Raw genomic sequence first — 12,470 nt, 5'->3', positions numbered from 1 at the left:
AATCTTCTGTAAAGCCCCTCCCAGGAGGTCTCAGGAAATAACGCCTCTCTGTTGGTATTCTCAGAAAGCCCCTCCCAGGAGGTCTCGGGGAATAACGCCTCTCTGTTGGTATTCTCAGAAAGCCCCTCCCAGGAGGTCTCAGGAAATAACGCCTCTCTGTTGGTATTCTCAGAAAGCCCCTCCCAGGAGGTCTCGGGGAATAACGCCTCTCTGTTGGTATTCTCAGAAAGCCCCTCCCAGGAGGTCTCTGGAATGTCCCCTTTCTGGATGTTTTTATGCTGACAGATTATTTGTCCCCTTTGTATATTCCCTCACACAGTCTGTATATTTCAGGGACCGGTGAGCGGTCAGCAGCTGCAGGAAGTTGAGAAGACGTTCCAAGACGTGATTGGACAGAACCAGGAAGTTTATACTGCGGAGATCCCACTCACAGATGCCAAAAATATCCCGGGTCTTCGCAGTGTGGACGAGGTATGTAACTTTCATCACATCGCCCCGAACGGGTGTAATCCATCCGGAGTCCGGGGAGCGAACTCACCAGTTCTTTTACTATCGAGAGTCAGCGCAACAACCCCTCCCCCCTCCAGAACTGTGACTCCTCCCCCTCCTCCAAAGCACTGCCCCCCCCCTTCAGAGCAGTGACTTCACTTCCAGAGCAATGACTCCTCCCCCTCTCTTTATAGTAGTGACTCCCCCCCCCCCCCCTACCTACTCTGTTCAGGCTCTGTAGGAAGTTTTCAGTCAGAGAGAGACAGTCTGAAAGGAAGCAGCTTCTGCTGTGCACCATCTGTAGATAACCCACAGTGCTCTGGGAATTCCGTGTTAGTTAAATGTTTATTTGTGAAGCTTCTTTCTTGTGAGAGAAATTCAAAATTCATATTTATTTTTGCTATATTTTATTTGGACCAAAAACTTCCAATGGGTTTGGGGGTGTGGTGCTCTATCCTACACCAGCTAGTGAGTCTGGGAACCCTTTCCTTTCCTGTTTGTGATGTATCCGTACCTCAGCCACCAATCAGATACAAACCACCTTTAAATCTCTGAATCTGATTGGTGGTACATTAGGAGAGTGGAAGGATTTATGAAGAAGGCCCACCTACACCACATATGAGCTTCTCTCTGGAATCTGTCTGCGGGGATCGCACAGAACTTTAAAGAGTTTTTCCACTTTTGCAGCCAAAAAGAACTACATTTCCCATGAATCTTTGGGCATGTGGTGATGTTGGTGGGCGGGAAGAGACGGCGCTGTCCATATGATGTAGTGGCCAGTCAGTGCCTGTGGAACAGTCACCACCGGATGCCGAGCAGATTGTAACCGCACACTCTACGAAGTGCAACATAATTGGGAGACATTTACCATAGGGAGATATTGGTGGCTGCCGTTCGCTGTACACGGGGGTGTCCCTCGGGGAGGTGTTTGGGGGATAAGAAGAAGGAGGAGAGTTTTTGCGATGGTAAAGCTGTACCTTGTATATAGAAGTTTTTGCTTTCTGGATGGAGTTCCACTTTAACAGACAGACCGGTGGGTGGATTATACAGGATACCATTGGTGGTTGTGGCCTGGCATTCCTCTACCCTTGGTCTCCTCATTTCTCCCCTCCTCCAGGTGTACCCAGATCCGGTACGTGTGGTCTCAGTCGGCGTTCCCATTCAGGAGATTCTGAGTCCAGCCTCCAGAGCCGCTCAACAGACGTCGGTGGAACTTTGCTGCGGCACGTAAGAGACAAGTTTTTTCCCAACTGAATGTGTGTCCCGTTTTGGTGTCTCCTTCCTAAAATTCTCCTGGATCGCCTTCCCTCTCCTAGTTCTTCCTGGTTTCTCCTGATTACCCCTGCCCCCAACTCCTTCTGGACCCTCTACCCCCTGGATTCCTTCTGAGATTCTCCTGGATCCCCTTTAATTCTTCCTAAGATTCCCCCACCCCCTCTCCCCGCTTTCCAATTTCTCCTGGCTACACCATGAATTCCTCCTGAGATTCTCTTAGATTCCCCAATATTCCCCACCACTTCCTGATTTCTCCTGAGGTCTTCTGGATCCACCCCTCCTGCCAATTCTTTTCAAACTTTTCTGAATTCCCTTTCTCTATCCTGATTCTTCCTTATATTTCCATAGATTGCCCCTCGATTTCTCGAGATTCTCAGAGGTTCTCCTGGATTCTTCCACCTCCCCTTCCAGCCACCATTCTACCCCATGTCTCTCTCCTGAAATTGTCCTGGTTCCTTCTAAGATTCTCCTGGATTCCCTTTAGTTCCTTCTAAGATTTTCCTGGATTCCCTTTAGTTCCTTCTAAGATTCTCCTGGATTCCCTTTAGTTCCTTCTAAGATTCTCCTGGATTCCCTTTAGTTCCTTCTAAGATTCTTCTGGATTCCCTTTAGTTCCTTCTAAGATTCTCCTGGATTCCCTTTAGTTCCTTCTAAGATTCTCCTGGATTCCCTTTAGTTCCTTCTAAGATTCTTCTGGATTCCCTTTAGTTCCTTCTAAGATTCTTCTGGATTCCCTTTAGTTCCTTCTAAGATTCTTCTGGATTCCCTTTAGTTCCTTCTAAGATTCTCCTGGATTCCCTTTAGTTCCTTCTAAGATTCTCCTGGATTCCCTTTAGTTCCTTCTAAGATTCTTCTGGATTCCCTTTAGTTCCCTCTAAGATTCTCCTGGATTCACTTTAGTTCCTTCTAAGATTCTTCTGGATTCCCTTTAGTTCCTTCTAAGATTCTTCTGGATTCACTTTAGTTCCTTCTAAGATTCTTCTGGATTCCCTTTAGTTCCTTCTAAGATTCTTCTGGATCCCCTTTAGTTCCTTCTAAGATTCTTCTGGATTCCCTTTAGTTCCTTCTAAGATTCTTCTGGATTCCCTTTAGTTCCCTCTAAGATTCTCCTGGATTCCCTTTAGTTCCTTCTAAGATTCTCCTGGATTCCCTTTAGTTCCTTCTAAGATTCTCCTGGATTCCCTTTAGTTCCTTCTAAGATTCTCCTGGATTCCCTTTAGTTCCTTCTAAGATTCTCCTGGATTCCTCAATCCCACCACCATGCTTTCCAATCCCTACAGATTTTTCCAAAGGTTTCCTGGATCCACCACCCCCTCCCCTTCGTGATTCCTCCTGAAGATTCCCTCCCTCTATCCTGATTTCTTTTCCCTGAGATTTTCACGGATCCCCTTGAATTCCCTGAGATTATCCTGGATTTCCCCCACCCCAAGATTCCTCCTCAGATTTCCTGCCACCAGTCTCCCCCACCCATTTCCTCAAATACTTAATTTTCTCTTGTGTAATTATTTGCCTATTGATTCCTCTTGGGGTTCTCCAAGACCCAACCCATCCCCCCTTGAGATTTTCCTAGGTTTACCACCCCTTCCTCCTGAGAGTCTCTGGGATCCCCTTCCTGATCCTCTTGAGATTCTTGTGTATCTCCTAGCCACCCCCTCCCGATTTCTCTTGCGTTTCCCTAAATGCTCTTGACCCCCCACCCCCAATTCCTCTTGAGATTCTCCTGTGTCCCCCAGAAAGATTTTTTCGTCAGGTTCTCTGGGTCCCCCCTCCTGATTCCTCCTGAGATTCATCAGAGCCACTCTCCAACCCCCCTGATTTCTCCTGAGGTTGCCTCATTTCTCTTGATACCCTCCCCGGATTCCCTTGTATCACCCCCAGACATGTTCCACTGCAGGCTCCCTGGGTTCCCCAAATGCTTATGACCCCCCCTAACTCTTCCTGAGATTCATCAGTATCCCCTAACCCAGCGCCACTCTCCAACCCCCCTGATTTCTCCTGAGGTTGCCTCAATTCTCTTGATACCCTCCCCGGATTCCCTTGTATCACCCCCAGACATGTTCCACTGCAGGCTCCCTGGGTTCCCCAAATGCTTATGACCCCCCTAACTCTTCCTGAGATTCTTCAGTATCCCCTACCCTACAGGCACCCCCAACCCCTCCAATTCCACCTGAGGTTTCCTGGGTTCACCTAATTTTCATGATCATTACCCTCGGGATTACTCTGTTCACCCCCCAGACAGGTTCCTCCTCAGGTTTCCTGGGAACCCCCAATACCTTCTAAGATTCACCTCTATTCCCTTACTAAATCCTGGGTCCTCCCCCGATTCCTCCTGAGATTCTCTTGAAACCCCTACCCTACAGCCACCCCCTCCCCCCCAATTCCTCCTGAGGTTTCCTGGATTACCCTAATTCTCATTGCTCTGATTCCTCCCATTTATCATGAACCACCCCACAACTCCTCATGAAGTTTCCTCTGATTCCTCCTGAGACACCAGAACCTCCAGATTCCTCTTAAAAATTCTTGGACCCCCCCAACACTCAATTCATACTGAGATTCTTCTGGATCCCCCCGATTCCTCCTGAAATTTTCTGTTTCTATGCAGACACCTTCAGAAGACGGGAGCCATTGAGGATTTGGTGATCATCTCCGAGAAACCTCTGCTGAGAGGGATTGTCCGCCTTATCGCCGTTACCGGAGAAGAAGCCAGAGAGGTCAGATATCTGAGGCCACGCCCAGCACACATCCATCCAATCCTCTGCATGATACAATTTAATTATAGTTATTTTTAATTATTGATAATGATTAAGAATTAAAAATCTGTGGAATTTACTGTTATTTTGATCCTGTACAATAAAATATAAGACCTCCCGGGGTCACCTTCATCCTCCGATCTTCTCTCCAGGCACGGGAGACGGGACAGGTTCTACGCAGGGAAGTGGATTCCATTGTTGAGCGGATGAAGATGATGACCCCTTCCCTGAACGACGCTCAGAGGTTGTCCAAGGAGGTCGGACTTGTGACGGATGTGAGTGAAGATCGGGGTTTCAGGATTTACACCAGGGGGGGGGGGGCGTTAGGAAACAGGCGATGCTATATCCCACAGCAGGGGGGAGAAATGTGGTCACATGACTTAGACTAAATAGAAGGGGTACCGATGGGGGAAAAAAAAACGATGGACACCAAAAAAAAAAAAAAGAAATTTCACATTGTCTCGATCTCCCCACCAATCCATCACTGGAAGCTCCAACAAAGCCTCCATAACCGTGTCATTGTTCCTTTACATTGCAGAGTGTGGACAGCGCCTCCATGCCCCAGTGGCAGAGGAAGGAACTACAGGCGTCTCTCAAGGCTTTGCAACGATCGGCCAACACAGCTGTGCGGAAGGCAATAGGGAGAAAGGTAAAGAAGGGGCGGGGCTTTCTTACACACGGGGATAGGGGCGAGGGGTATAATATATTTTATACTGTGTGGCCGGATGACTTCACAGCTCTTCATTGGATGGAATCATCCCAGGTATAGGATCTCCTGGAATAGAGCGGGATTCAGTCCTGGGAGATCTCCTGCCACCAGTCAGATTCTAATGATCCTTTTCCCCCTCCCTCAGGCTGCAGAGAGAGTCCCAAGTCTGCTGGAGAAGCATGGCCAGCGTCCCGTCATTGTGGACTGTGTGGAGGAGTCTCTTCCGGTGAGATATCGCCATTTCCTCTCCTGATATAGAGAATCTTGTCCTTCCTCCCCTGAGGACCCCACCTCGCCTAATATCGCTCACTCGACCTAAGGAGACCACCACCTCATCTAATGCCATCCCCTTCGCCTGAGGAGACCTCACCTCACCTGATACCATCCTCCCTGCCCGAGGAGATCCCGCCTCACCCATTACCATCCTCCCTGCCCGAGGAGATCCCGCCTCACCCATTACCATCCTCCCTGCCCGAGGAGATCCCGCCACACCCGTTACCATCCTCCCTGCCCGAGGAGACCCCGCCTCATCCGTTACCATCCTCCCTGCCCGAGGAGATCCCGCCTCATCCGTTACCATCCTCCCTGCCCGAGGAGACCCCGCCTCATCCATTACCATCCTCCCTGCCCGAGGAGATCCCGCCTCACCCATTACCATCCTCCCTGCCCGAGGAGATCGCGCCACACCCGTTACCATCCTCTCTGCTCGAGGAGACCCCGCCTCACCCGTTACCATCCTCCCTGCCCGAGGAGATCCCTCCTCACCCGTTACCATCCTCCCTGCCCGAGGAGATCCCGCCACACCCGTTACCATCCTCCCTGCCCGAGGAGACCCCGTCTCACCCGTTACCATCCTCCCTGCCCGAGGAGACCCCGTCTCACCCGTTACCATCCTCCCTGCCCGAGGAGACCCCGCCTCACCCGTTACCATCCTCCCTGCCCGAGGAGACCCCGCCTCACCCGTTACCATCCTCCCTGCCCGAGGAGATCCCGCCTCACCCGTTACCATCCTCCCTGCCCGAGGAGATCCCGCCTCACCCGTTACCATCCTCCCTGCCCGAGGAGATCCCGCCTCACCCGTTACCATCCTCCCTGCCCGAGGAGATCCCGCCTCACCCGTTACCATCCTCCTTGCCCGAGGAGACCTCTCTGCACTCGATACCATCCCCTCCACCCTGAAACTCCTCCTCCCTCCATCTTCCTGGTACTCTCCCTCCTCCTTCCTGGAACTCTCTCTCCCTCCGCCTTCCTGGAACTCTCTGCCTCCCTGGAACCCCCCTCCCTTTGCCTCCCTGGAACCCCCCTCCCTGGAACCCCCCCTTCCCTTTGCCTCCCTGGAACCCCCCTCCCTTTGCCTCCCTGGAACCCCCCCTTCCCTTTGCCTCCCTGGAACCCCCCCTTCCCTTTGCCTCCCTGGAACCCCCCCTTCCCTTTGCCTCCTTGGAACCCCCCCTTCCCTTTGCCTCCCTGGACCCCCCCTCCCTTTGCCTCCCTGGAACCCCCCCCTTCCATCGCCTCCTTGGAACCCCCCCTCCCTTCGTCTCCCTGGAACCCCCCCTTCGTCTCCCTGGAACCCCCCCTCCCTTTTGTCTCCATGTGACGCCCCCTCCCTCCGCCTCCCTGGAACTCCTCTGTGCTCCTCAGGCATGCTCCCTATCAGCAGGCTGATTGTTGCTCCCATCAGGTCTTAGGAGAGCCGCCTGATGATAGACAGTGAGGTGGAAGAGCATGGAAGGACAATAGAGTGTCCGTGAATGGTGTGGGAGTGAAGTCATCAGAGGTTGGAGAACCTGCCGTATTGTCTTCTCCCATTAGTAATGGTGGTGTGTGGTGCCCCCTGCAGGTCCTGATGAAGATGGCCTTCTTGCTGTGTGAGCGGTGCCCGGGCTCGGCGGTGATGCTTTTCAGCAGGCAGAGCTCCGGGAAGGTGCTGTGTGCATGTCAGGTGCCCAAGGTAAGGGGGGAGGGGGGCTTTATTTCCTGTCTGATCCATGTGTATTCAGGAATTCTACTCATGTGATCTCTTCTCTCCTCCCCCTCAGGGCCCCTCCCCTGTTCTGTCTGCCCTGGATTGGGCGGTGGCGGTCTGCTCGGCGATGGGTGGTAAGGCTGGCGGTTCAAAGGGTTCCGCTAACGGAAATGGAAGCTGCGAGAACCTGGACGACGTTCTGGAGGTGGCGCTGAAATTCGCACAGACAAAACTCAGCGACACCGGACATGACACGCGGAGGGTGGGAGAGAACTGACCCCCCCCCCGGTGTCCAAATGGTGGAACTACATGAAATCTGAGAGGTTGATGGACATAGAGGTCATGTGACAGATGTGGACATCACACAGGAGAACATATGTGTATATTGGGATGCTGCAGATGGGGTTATAGGGAGGAGTTATGTCCCTGAACACGTCAGCTGGTGTGGTGCCGCCATATTGGGGGCCCAATTCATAGCCAGCCAATCAGTACACGAGGAGCCTCGCCCAGTGTCATCACATCTCACAGTGCATTGTGGATGGACAAAGATGGAGGCTGGCCTTCCACTCTGGGCCCTCCAATGGAATCAGACTTCAGATTTACATTACTGCTGTTGGGTGCGACTTACACATTATTAATGTGCTTTGCTGTTCCATATTTCCATGGCTGAATTTCCTATGGAGATACATTTTTTTTTTAAATGTATAACAAGGACAGGCAGTGGCATTGCTGAGGAAGCGAGAAGATAAGAGGACCTGTCCATGGATGGAGTGAAAGAAGAGGGCCTGGATCTGCTCTGGGGGCCCCTCTCCTGTCCAGTGATCTGATAGGAACCCATCTGGGTAATATTGATCCAGCTGACACCATAGATGCCCCTTTGTGATAGGTTATCTTTCAGTGACCTATTAGTAGCAGGTGGAATCTTTGGCTCTAGGAGTGGGCCCCTGGCTGGTGTGCTGTATGTATTCGGGGCCCCACTGTTCTGATGACCCTTCCATGTTACCATTGAAATCTCTCTGTCAAGAAAAACAAAATCTGTATTTATTTCTTCTTCTTTGAGGGGCCCAGGAATTCAGAGACTGTCGGGTTATACTGCCTCCTACAGGAAGGATGGGACACTGGCAAACAAAAACTGTGGGCCCAGTATAGCCCCTCCTACTCCCAGTTTGCCTTAGTTTTGTGGGAGTGTCCAGGAGAAGGGTTGCCTTTTCTCTGAATATTTTTATAATAATAAAAGATTAATTTTGGGATAAAGTTTGGCTGTGTTCTGACATTGTGTACAGGTGGAAATATCAGGAGGACCTTCATGAGGAATAGAAAAGGGTCTTCACCAACCACAAGATTGGAGGAGCTCAACTGTCTACAATGTCTTTGTATGATGGTGGATTAGCACTGGGAACCCCTGAGCTCATTTGAGGGGGCAGCATATACTTTTGCCTCCACCTGAGGAGATCACACCCCACCCAATACCTCACCCAATCTAATCTTCTCCACCTGAGGAGACTCCACCTCACTTCACCTTCATCCAATACCATCCCCCTCCATCTAAGAAGACTTCATCTCACCTAATATAATTTCCTCAACCTGAGGAGACCCCACCTCATCTAATGCCACCCCCTCCACCTGAGGAGACCCCACCTCACCCAATATCATCCCCTTCAGCTAATAAGACCCCACCTCACCCGATACCGTCCTCCCTGCACAAAGTGATCCCACCTCAGCCGTTACCATCCTCCTCGCTCAAGGAGACCTTTCCTTGCCTGATACCGTCCCCTCCACCTGAGAAGACTCCACCTCACCCAATAGTATCCCCTTCACCTGAGGAGACCCCACCTCACTCAATATCATCCCCTTCACTTAAGGAGACCCCACCTCACCAAATACCATCCCCTCCATCTGAGAACCTAAGGAGACCCCACCTCACCAAATACCATCCCCTCCACCTGAGGACCTAAGGAGACCACCACCTTATCTAATGCCATCCCCTTCGCCTGAGACCCCACCTCACCCAATACCATCCTCCTTGCCCGAGGAGACCCCACCTCACCTGTTACCATCCTCCTGGCCCGAGTAGACCTCTCCCCGCTCGATACCGTCCCCTCCACCCGTGAAGACCTCACCTCACCCAATATCATCCCCTTCACCTGAGACCACCCCACCTCACCAAATACCATCCCCTCCGCCTGTGAAGACCCCACCTCACCCGATACTTCCCTCCTTGCACAAGGAGACCGCACCTCACCCGTTACCGTCTTGCCTGCACAAGGAGACTCCACCTCACCCCTGTTACCGTCCTCGCCTCAGGAGACCTTGCTGATACCATCCCCTCCACCCAAGAAGACCCCACCTCACCCATTATTGTCCTCCTCGACTGATACCATCCTCTCCGCCCGAGGAGAACCCAAGTCACCTGTTACCATCCTCACTCGAGGAGACCTCACCTTGCCTGATACCGCCCCACCCAAGAAAACCCCACCTCACTCAATACCATCCCCTTCACCTGAGGAGACTTCACCTCACCCGATACCGCCCTCCTTGCACAAGGAGACCCCACCTCACCCGTTACCGTCCTCCTCGCCTGATACCGTCCGTTCCACCTGAGAAGACCCCACCTCACCCAATATCACCCCCTTCATCTGAGGAGATCCCACCTCACCCATCGTCCTCGCCCGAGGAGACCTCTCCTCACCCGATACCACACCCTCTAACTGAGAAGACCCCACCTCACCCAATATCATCCCCTTCACCTGAGGAGACTTCACCTCACCCAATATCATCCTCTTCACCTGAGGAGACCCCACCTCACCAAATACCATCCCCTCCACCTGTGGAGACCCCACCTCACCCGATACCGCCCTCCTTGCACAAGGAGACCCCACCTGACCCGTTACCATCCTCCTCGCCTGATACCGTCCGTTCCACCTGAGAAGACCCCACCTCACCCAATATCATCCCCTTCACCTGAGGAGATCCCACCTGACCCATCGTCCTCGCCCGAGGAGACTTCTCACCCGATACCACCCCCCCTACCTAAGAAGACCCCACCTCACCAAATATCATTGATACCATCCTCTCTGCCCGAGGAGAACCCAAGTCACCTGTTACCGTCCTCAATTGAGGAGACCTCACCTCGCCTGATACCGCCCCCACCCGAGAAATCCCCACCTCACTCAATACCATCCCCTTCACCTGAGGAGACCTCACCTCCCCCGATACCATCCTCCCTGCACGAGGAGATCTCACCCAATACCATCCCCTCCACCTTGTGTATGATAACTGTCAGTCTCTTATTTCAACTGTACACCGCACAGACATCTCTTCCCTTTTCTTACCTATAGCATTGGCTGCAGCTCTGACAGACTCATATTTCCATAGAAGGGAAATGTGCTTCACCAGAGACCTCAGGAGATTCCTGCTTCTCCTGCCTGCACCTACCTTCTTACTACCCATAGCAAGGTGTGATTGGACTGGGCTGTAATTTCTTAACACACCACTAGGTGTTCTCAATGGTCCACCTGCAGTCTGTACATCTAACTTGGCGCTAATATATAAGAATCATGCATTTATTTTATGGTACAAATTCTATGTTGTGTGCATATATACAGTATCTAACAAAAGTAAGTACACCCCTCAGTCACATTTATGTAAATCTTTTCTTCTCTCTGTTCATGTGACAACACTGAAGAAATGACACTTGTCTACAATGTAAAGTAGTGAGTGTACAGCTTGTATAACAGTGTAAATTTCCTGTCCCCTCAAAATAACTCAACACACAGCCATTAATGTCTAAACTGCTGGCCACAAAAGTCAGTACACCCCTAAGTGAAAATGTCCAAATTGAGCCCAATTAGCCATTTTCCCTCCCCCGGTGTCATGTGACTCGGTGTTACAAGGTCTCAGGTGTGAATGGGGAGCAGGTGTGTTACATTTGGTGTTATCGCTCTCACTCTCTCATACTGGTCACTGGAAGTACAACATGGCACCTCATGGCAAAGAACTCTCTGAGGATATGAAATAAAGAATTTTTACTCTACATAAAGATGGCCTAGGCCAATGATGGCGAACCTTGGCACCCCAGATGTTTTGGAACTACATTTCCCATGATGCTCAACTACAGCTACTACACTGCAGCATTATGGGAAATGTAGTTCCAAAACATCTGGGGTGCCAAGGTTCGCCATCACTGGCCTAGGCTATAAGAAGATCGCCAAGACCCTGAAACTGAGCTGCAGCACTGTGGCCAAGACCATACAGCGGTATAACAGGACAGGCTCCCCTCAGAACAGGCCTCGCCATGGTCCACCAAAGAAGTTGAGGTCTGGTGCTCAGCGTCATATCCAGAGGTTGTCTTTGGGGAATAGACGTATGAGTGCTGCCAGCATTGCTGCAGAGGTTGTAGGGGTGGGGGGGTAAGCCTGTCAGTGCTCAGACCATACGCCGCACACTGCATCAAATTGGTCTGCATGGCTGTCATCCCAGAAGGAAGCCTCTTCTAAAGATGATGCACAAGAAAGACCACAAACAGGGGCGTGGCTTGCGCGCGCACAGTGATGGACGCCTGAGCAGAGAGCTCCGCTATCCAGACCGGACAAAGAGCGACGAACGGGAGCTCGTTCCGCCGGTATCAACCCGAAAGTGCCCTGCGCGATCCTCTCAATACACCGCCACCACGATGTCCCGCAAACGGATCCAGGAAAGAGGTCCGAAAAGATTGGAAACCTTCTCCTTCCAGCCCCGCCGCAAGGCCCAAGATGGCGCCGCCGGTACAGCGCGGACCTCCCTGAGCTACACGGATCTTCTTGACGCCCATCTTCGGGACATTCAAGCGGATCCACAGACAGCATGTTCGCCTGATTCATCTCCTTCAACCCCGGCCTCCCGGAGCCCGGTAAAGTCGAGGATGCGGATGGATCCTAACAACCAGGCCTCAGACGCAGTGAGTACAGGCCTCCATAACGAATCTGTTATAAATGACTTGCAATCGTCAATAGCACAATTCCCAACTACGGGACAGCCTGTGCTCGATACAACGATGAAGGATATGCTCTTGTCCTTGCAATCGTCACTTATGTCCAACATGTCATCCCTGATCAATAGATTCTCATTGGAACTGAAACATATGGACAATAGAGTACAGTTCATGGAGAATAAAATGGGTGAATGTACTGACACGGTCAATGATTTAGTAGACGCATACTCTGAACAAAGGGATGAAACTCTTTGGATCAAAGCTAAGCTCGCGGACCTCGAGGACCGCTCCCGAAGAAATAATGTCAAA

The 12,470-nt window shown here is 51.6% G+C and overlaps 1 protein-coding gene across 1 annotated transcript in view; it reads left to right on the top strand.

The window, feature by feature from the left end:
- LOC143986528 (alanine--tRNA ligase, mitochondrial-like) overlaps positions 1-8,446 on the top strand; it is a 56,373-nt gene extending 47,927 nt beyond the window's left edge. Inside the window, exons 15-22 of the mRNA XM_077484886.1 lie at positions 334-471; positions 1,607-1,716; positions 4,367-4,475; positions 4,667-4,789; positions 5,053-5,163; positions 5,369-5,449; positions 7,067-7,177; positions 7,266-8,446. Of these exons, the coding sequence (XP_077341012.1) occupies positions 334-471; positions 1,607-1,716; positions 4,367-4,475; positions 4,667-4,789; positions 5,053-5,163; positions 5,369-5,449; positions 7,067-7,177; positions 7,266-7,469 (987 nt within the window). The 3' untranslated portion in view covers positions 7,470-8,446. The remainder of the gene's footprint in view (positions 1-333; positions 472-1,606; positions 1,717-4,366; positions 4,476-4,666; positions 4,790-5,052; positions 5,164-5,368; positions 5,450-7,066; positions 7,178-7,265) is intronic.
- The last annotated feature ends 4,024 nt before the right edge of the window (positions 8,447-12,470 follow it).

This window comes from Lithobates pipiens, unplaced genomic scaffold, assembly GCF_037356315.1.
Source record: "Lithobates pipiens isolate NorthernLeopardFrog02 unplaced genomic scaffold, aLitPip1_a1.2 Scaffold_167, whole genome shotgun sequence".
Taxonomy (NCBI): Eukaryota; Metazoa; Chordata; class Amphibia; order Anura; family Ranidae; genus Lithobates; species Lithobates pipiens.
The sequence above is the reverse complement of the archived record's forward strand: the minus strand, read 5'-3'. Positions and strand labels throughout refer to the sequence as shown.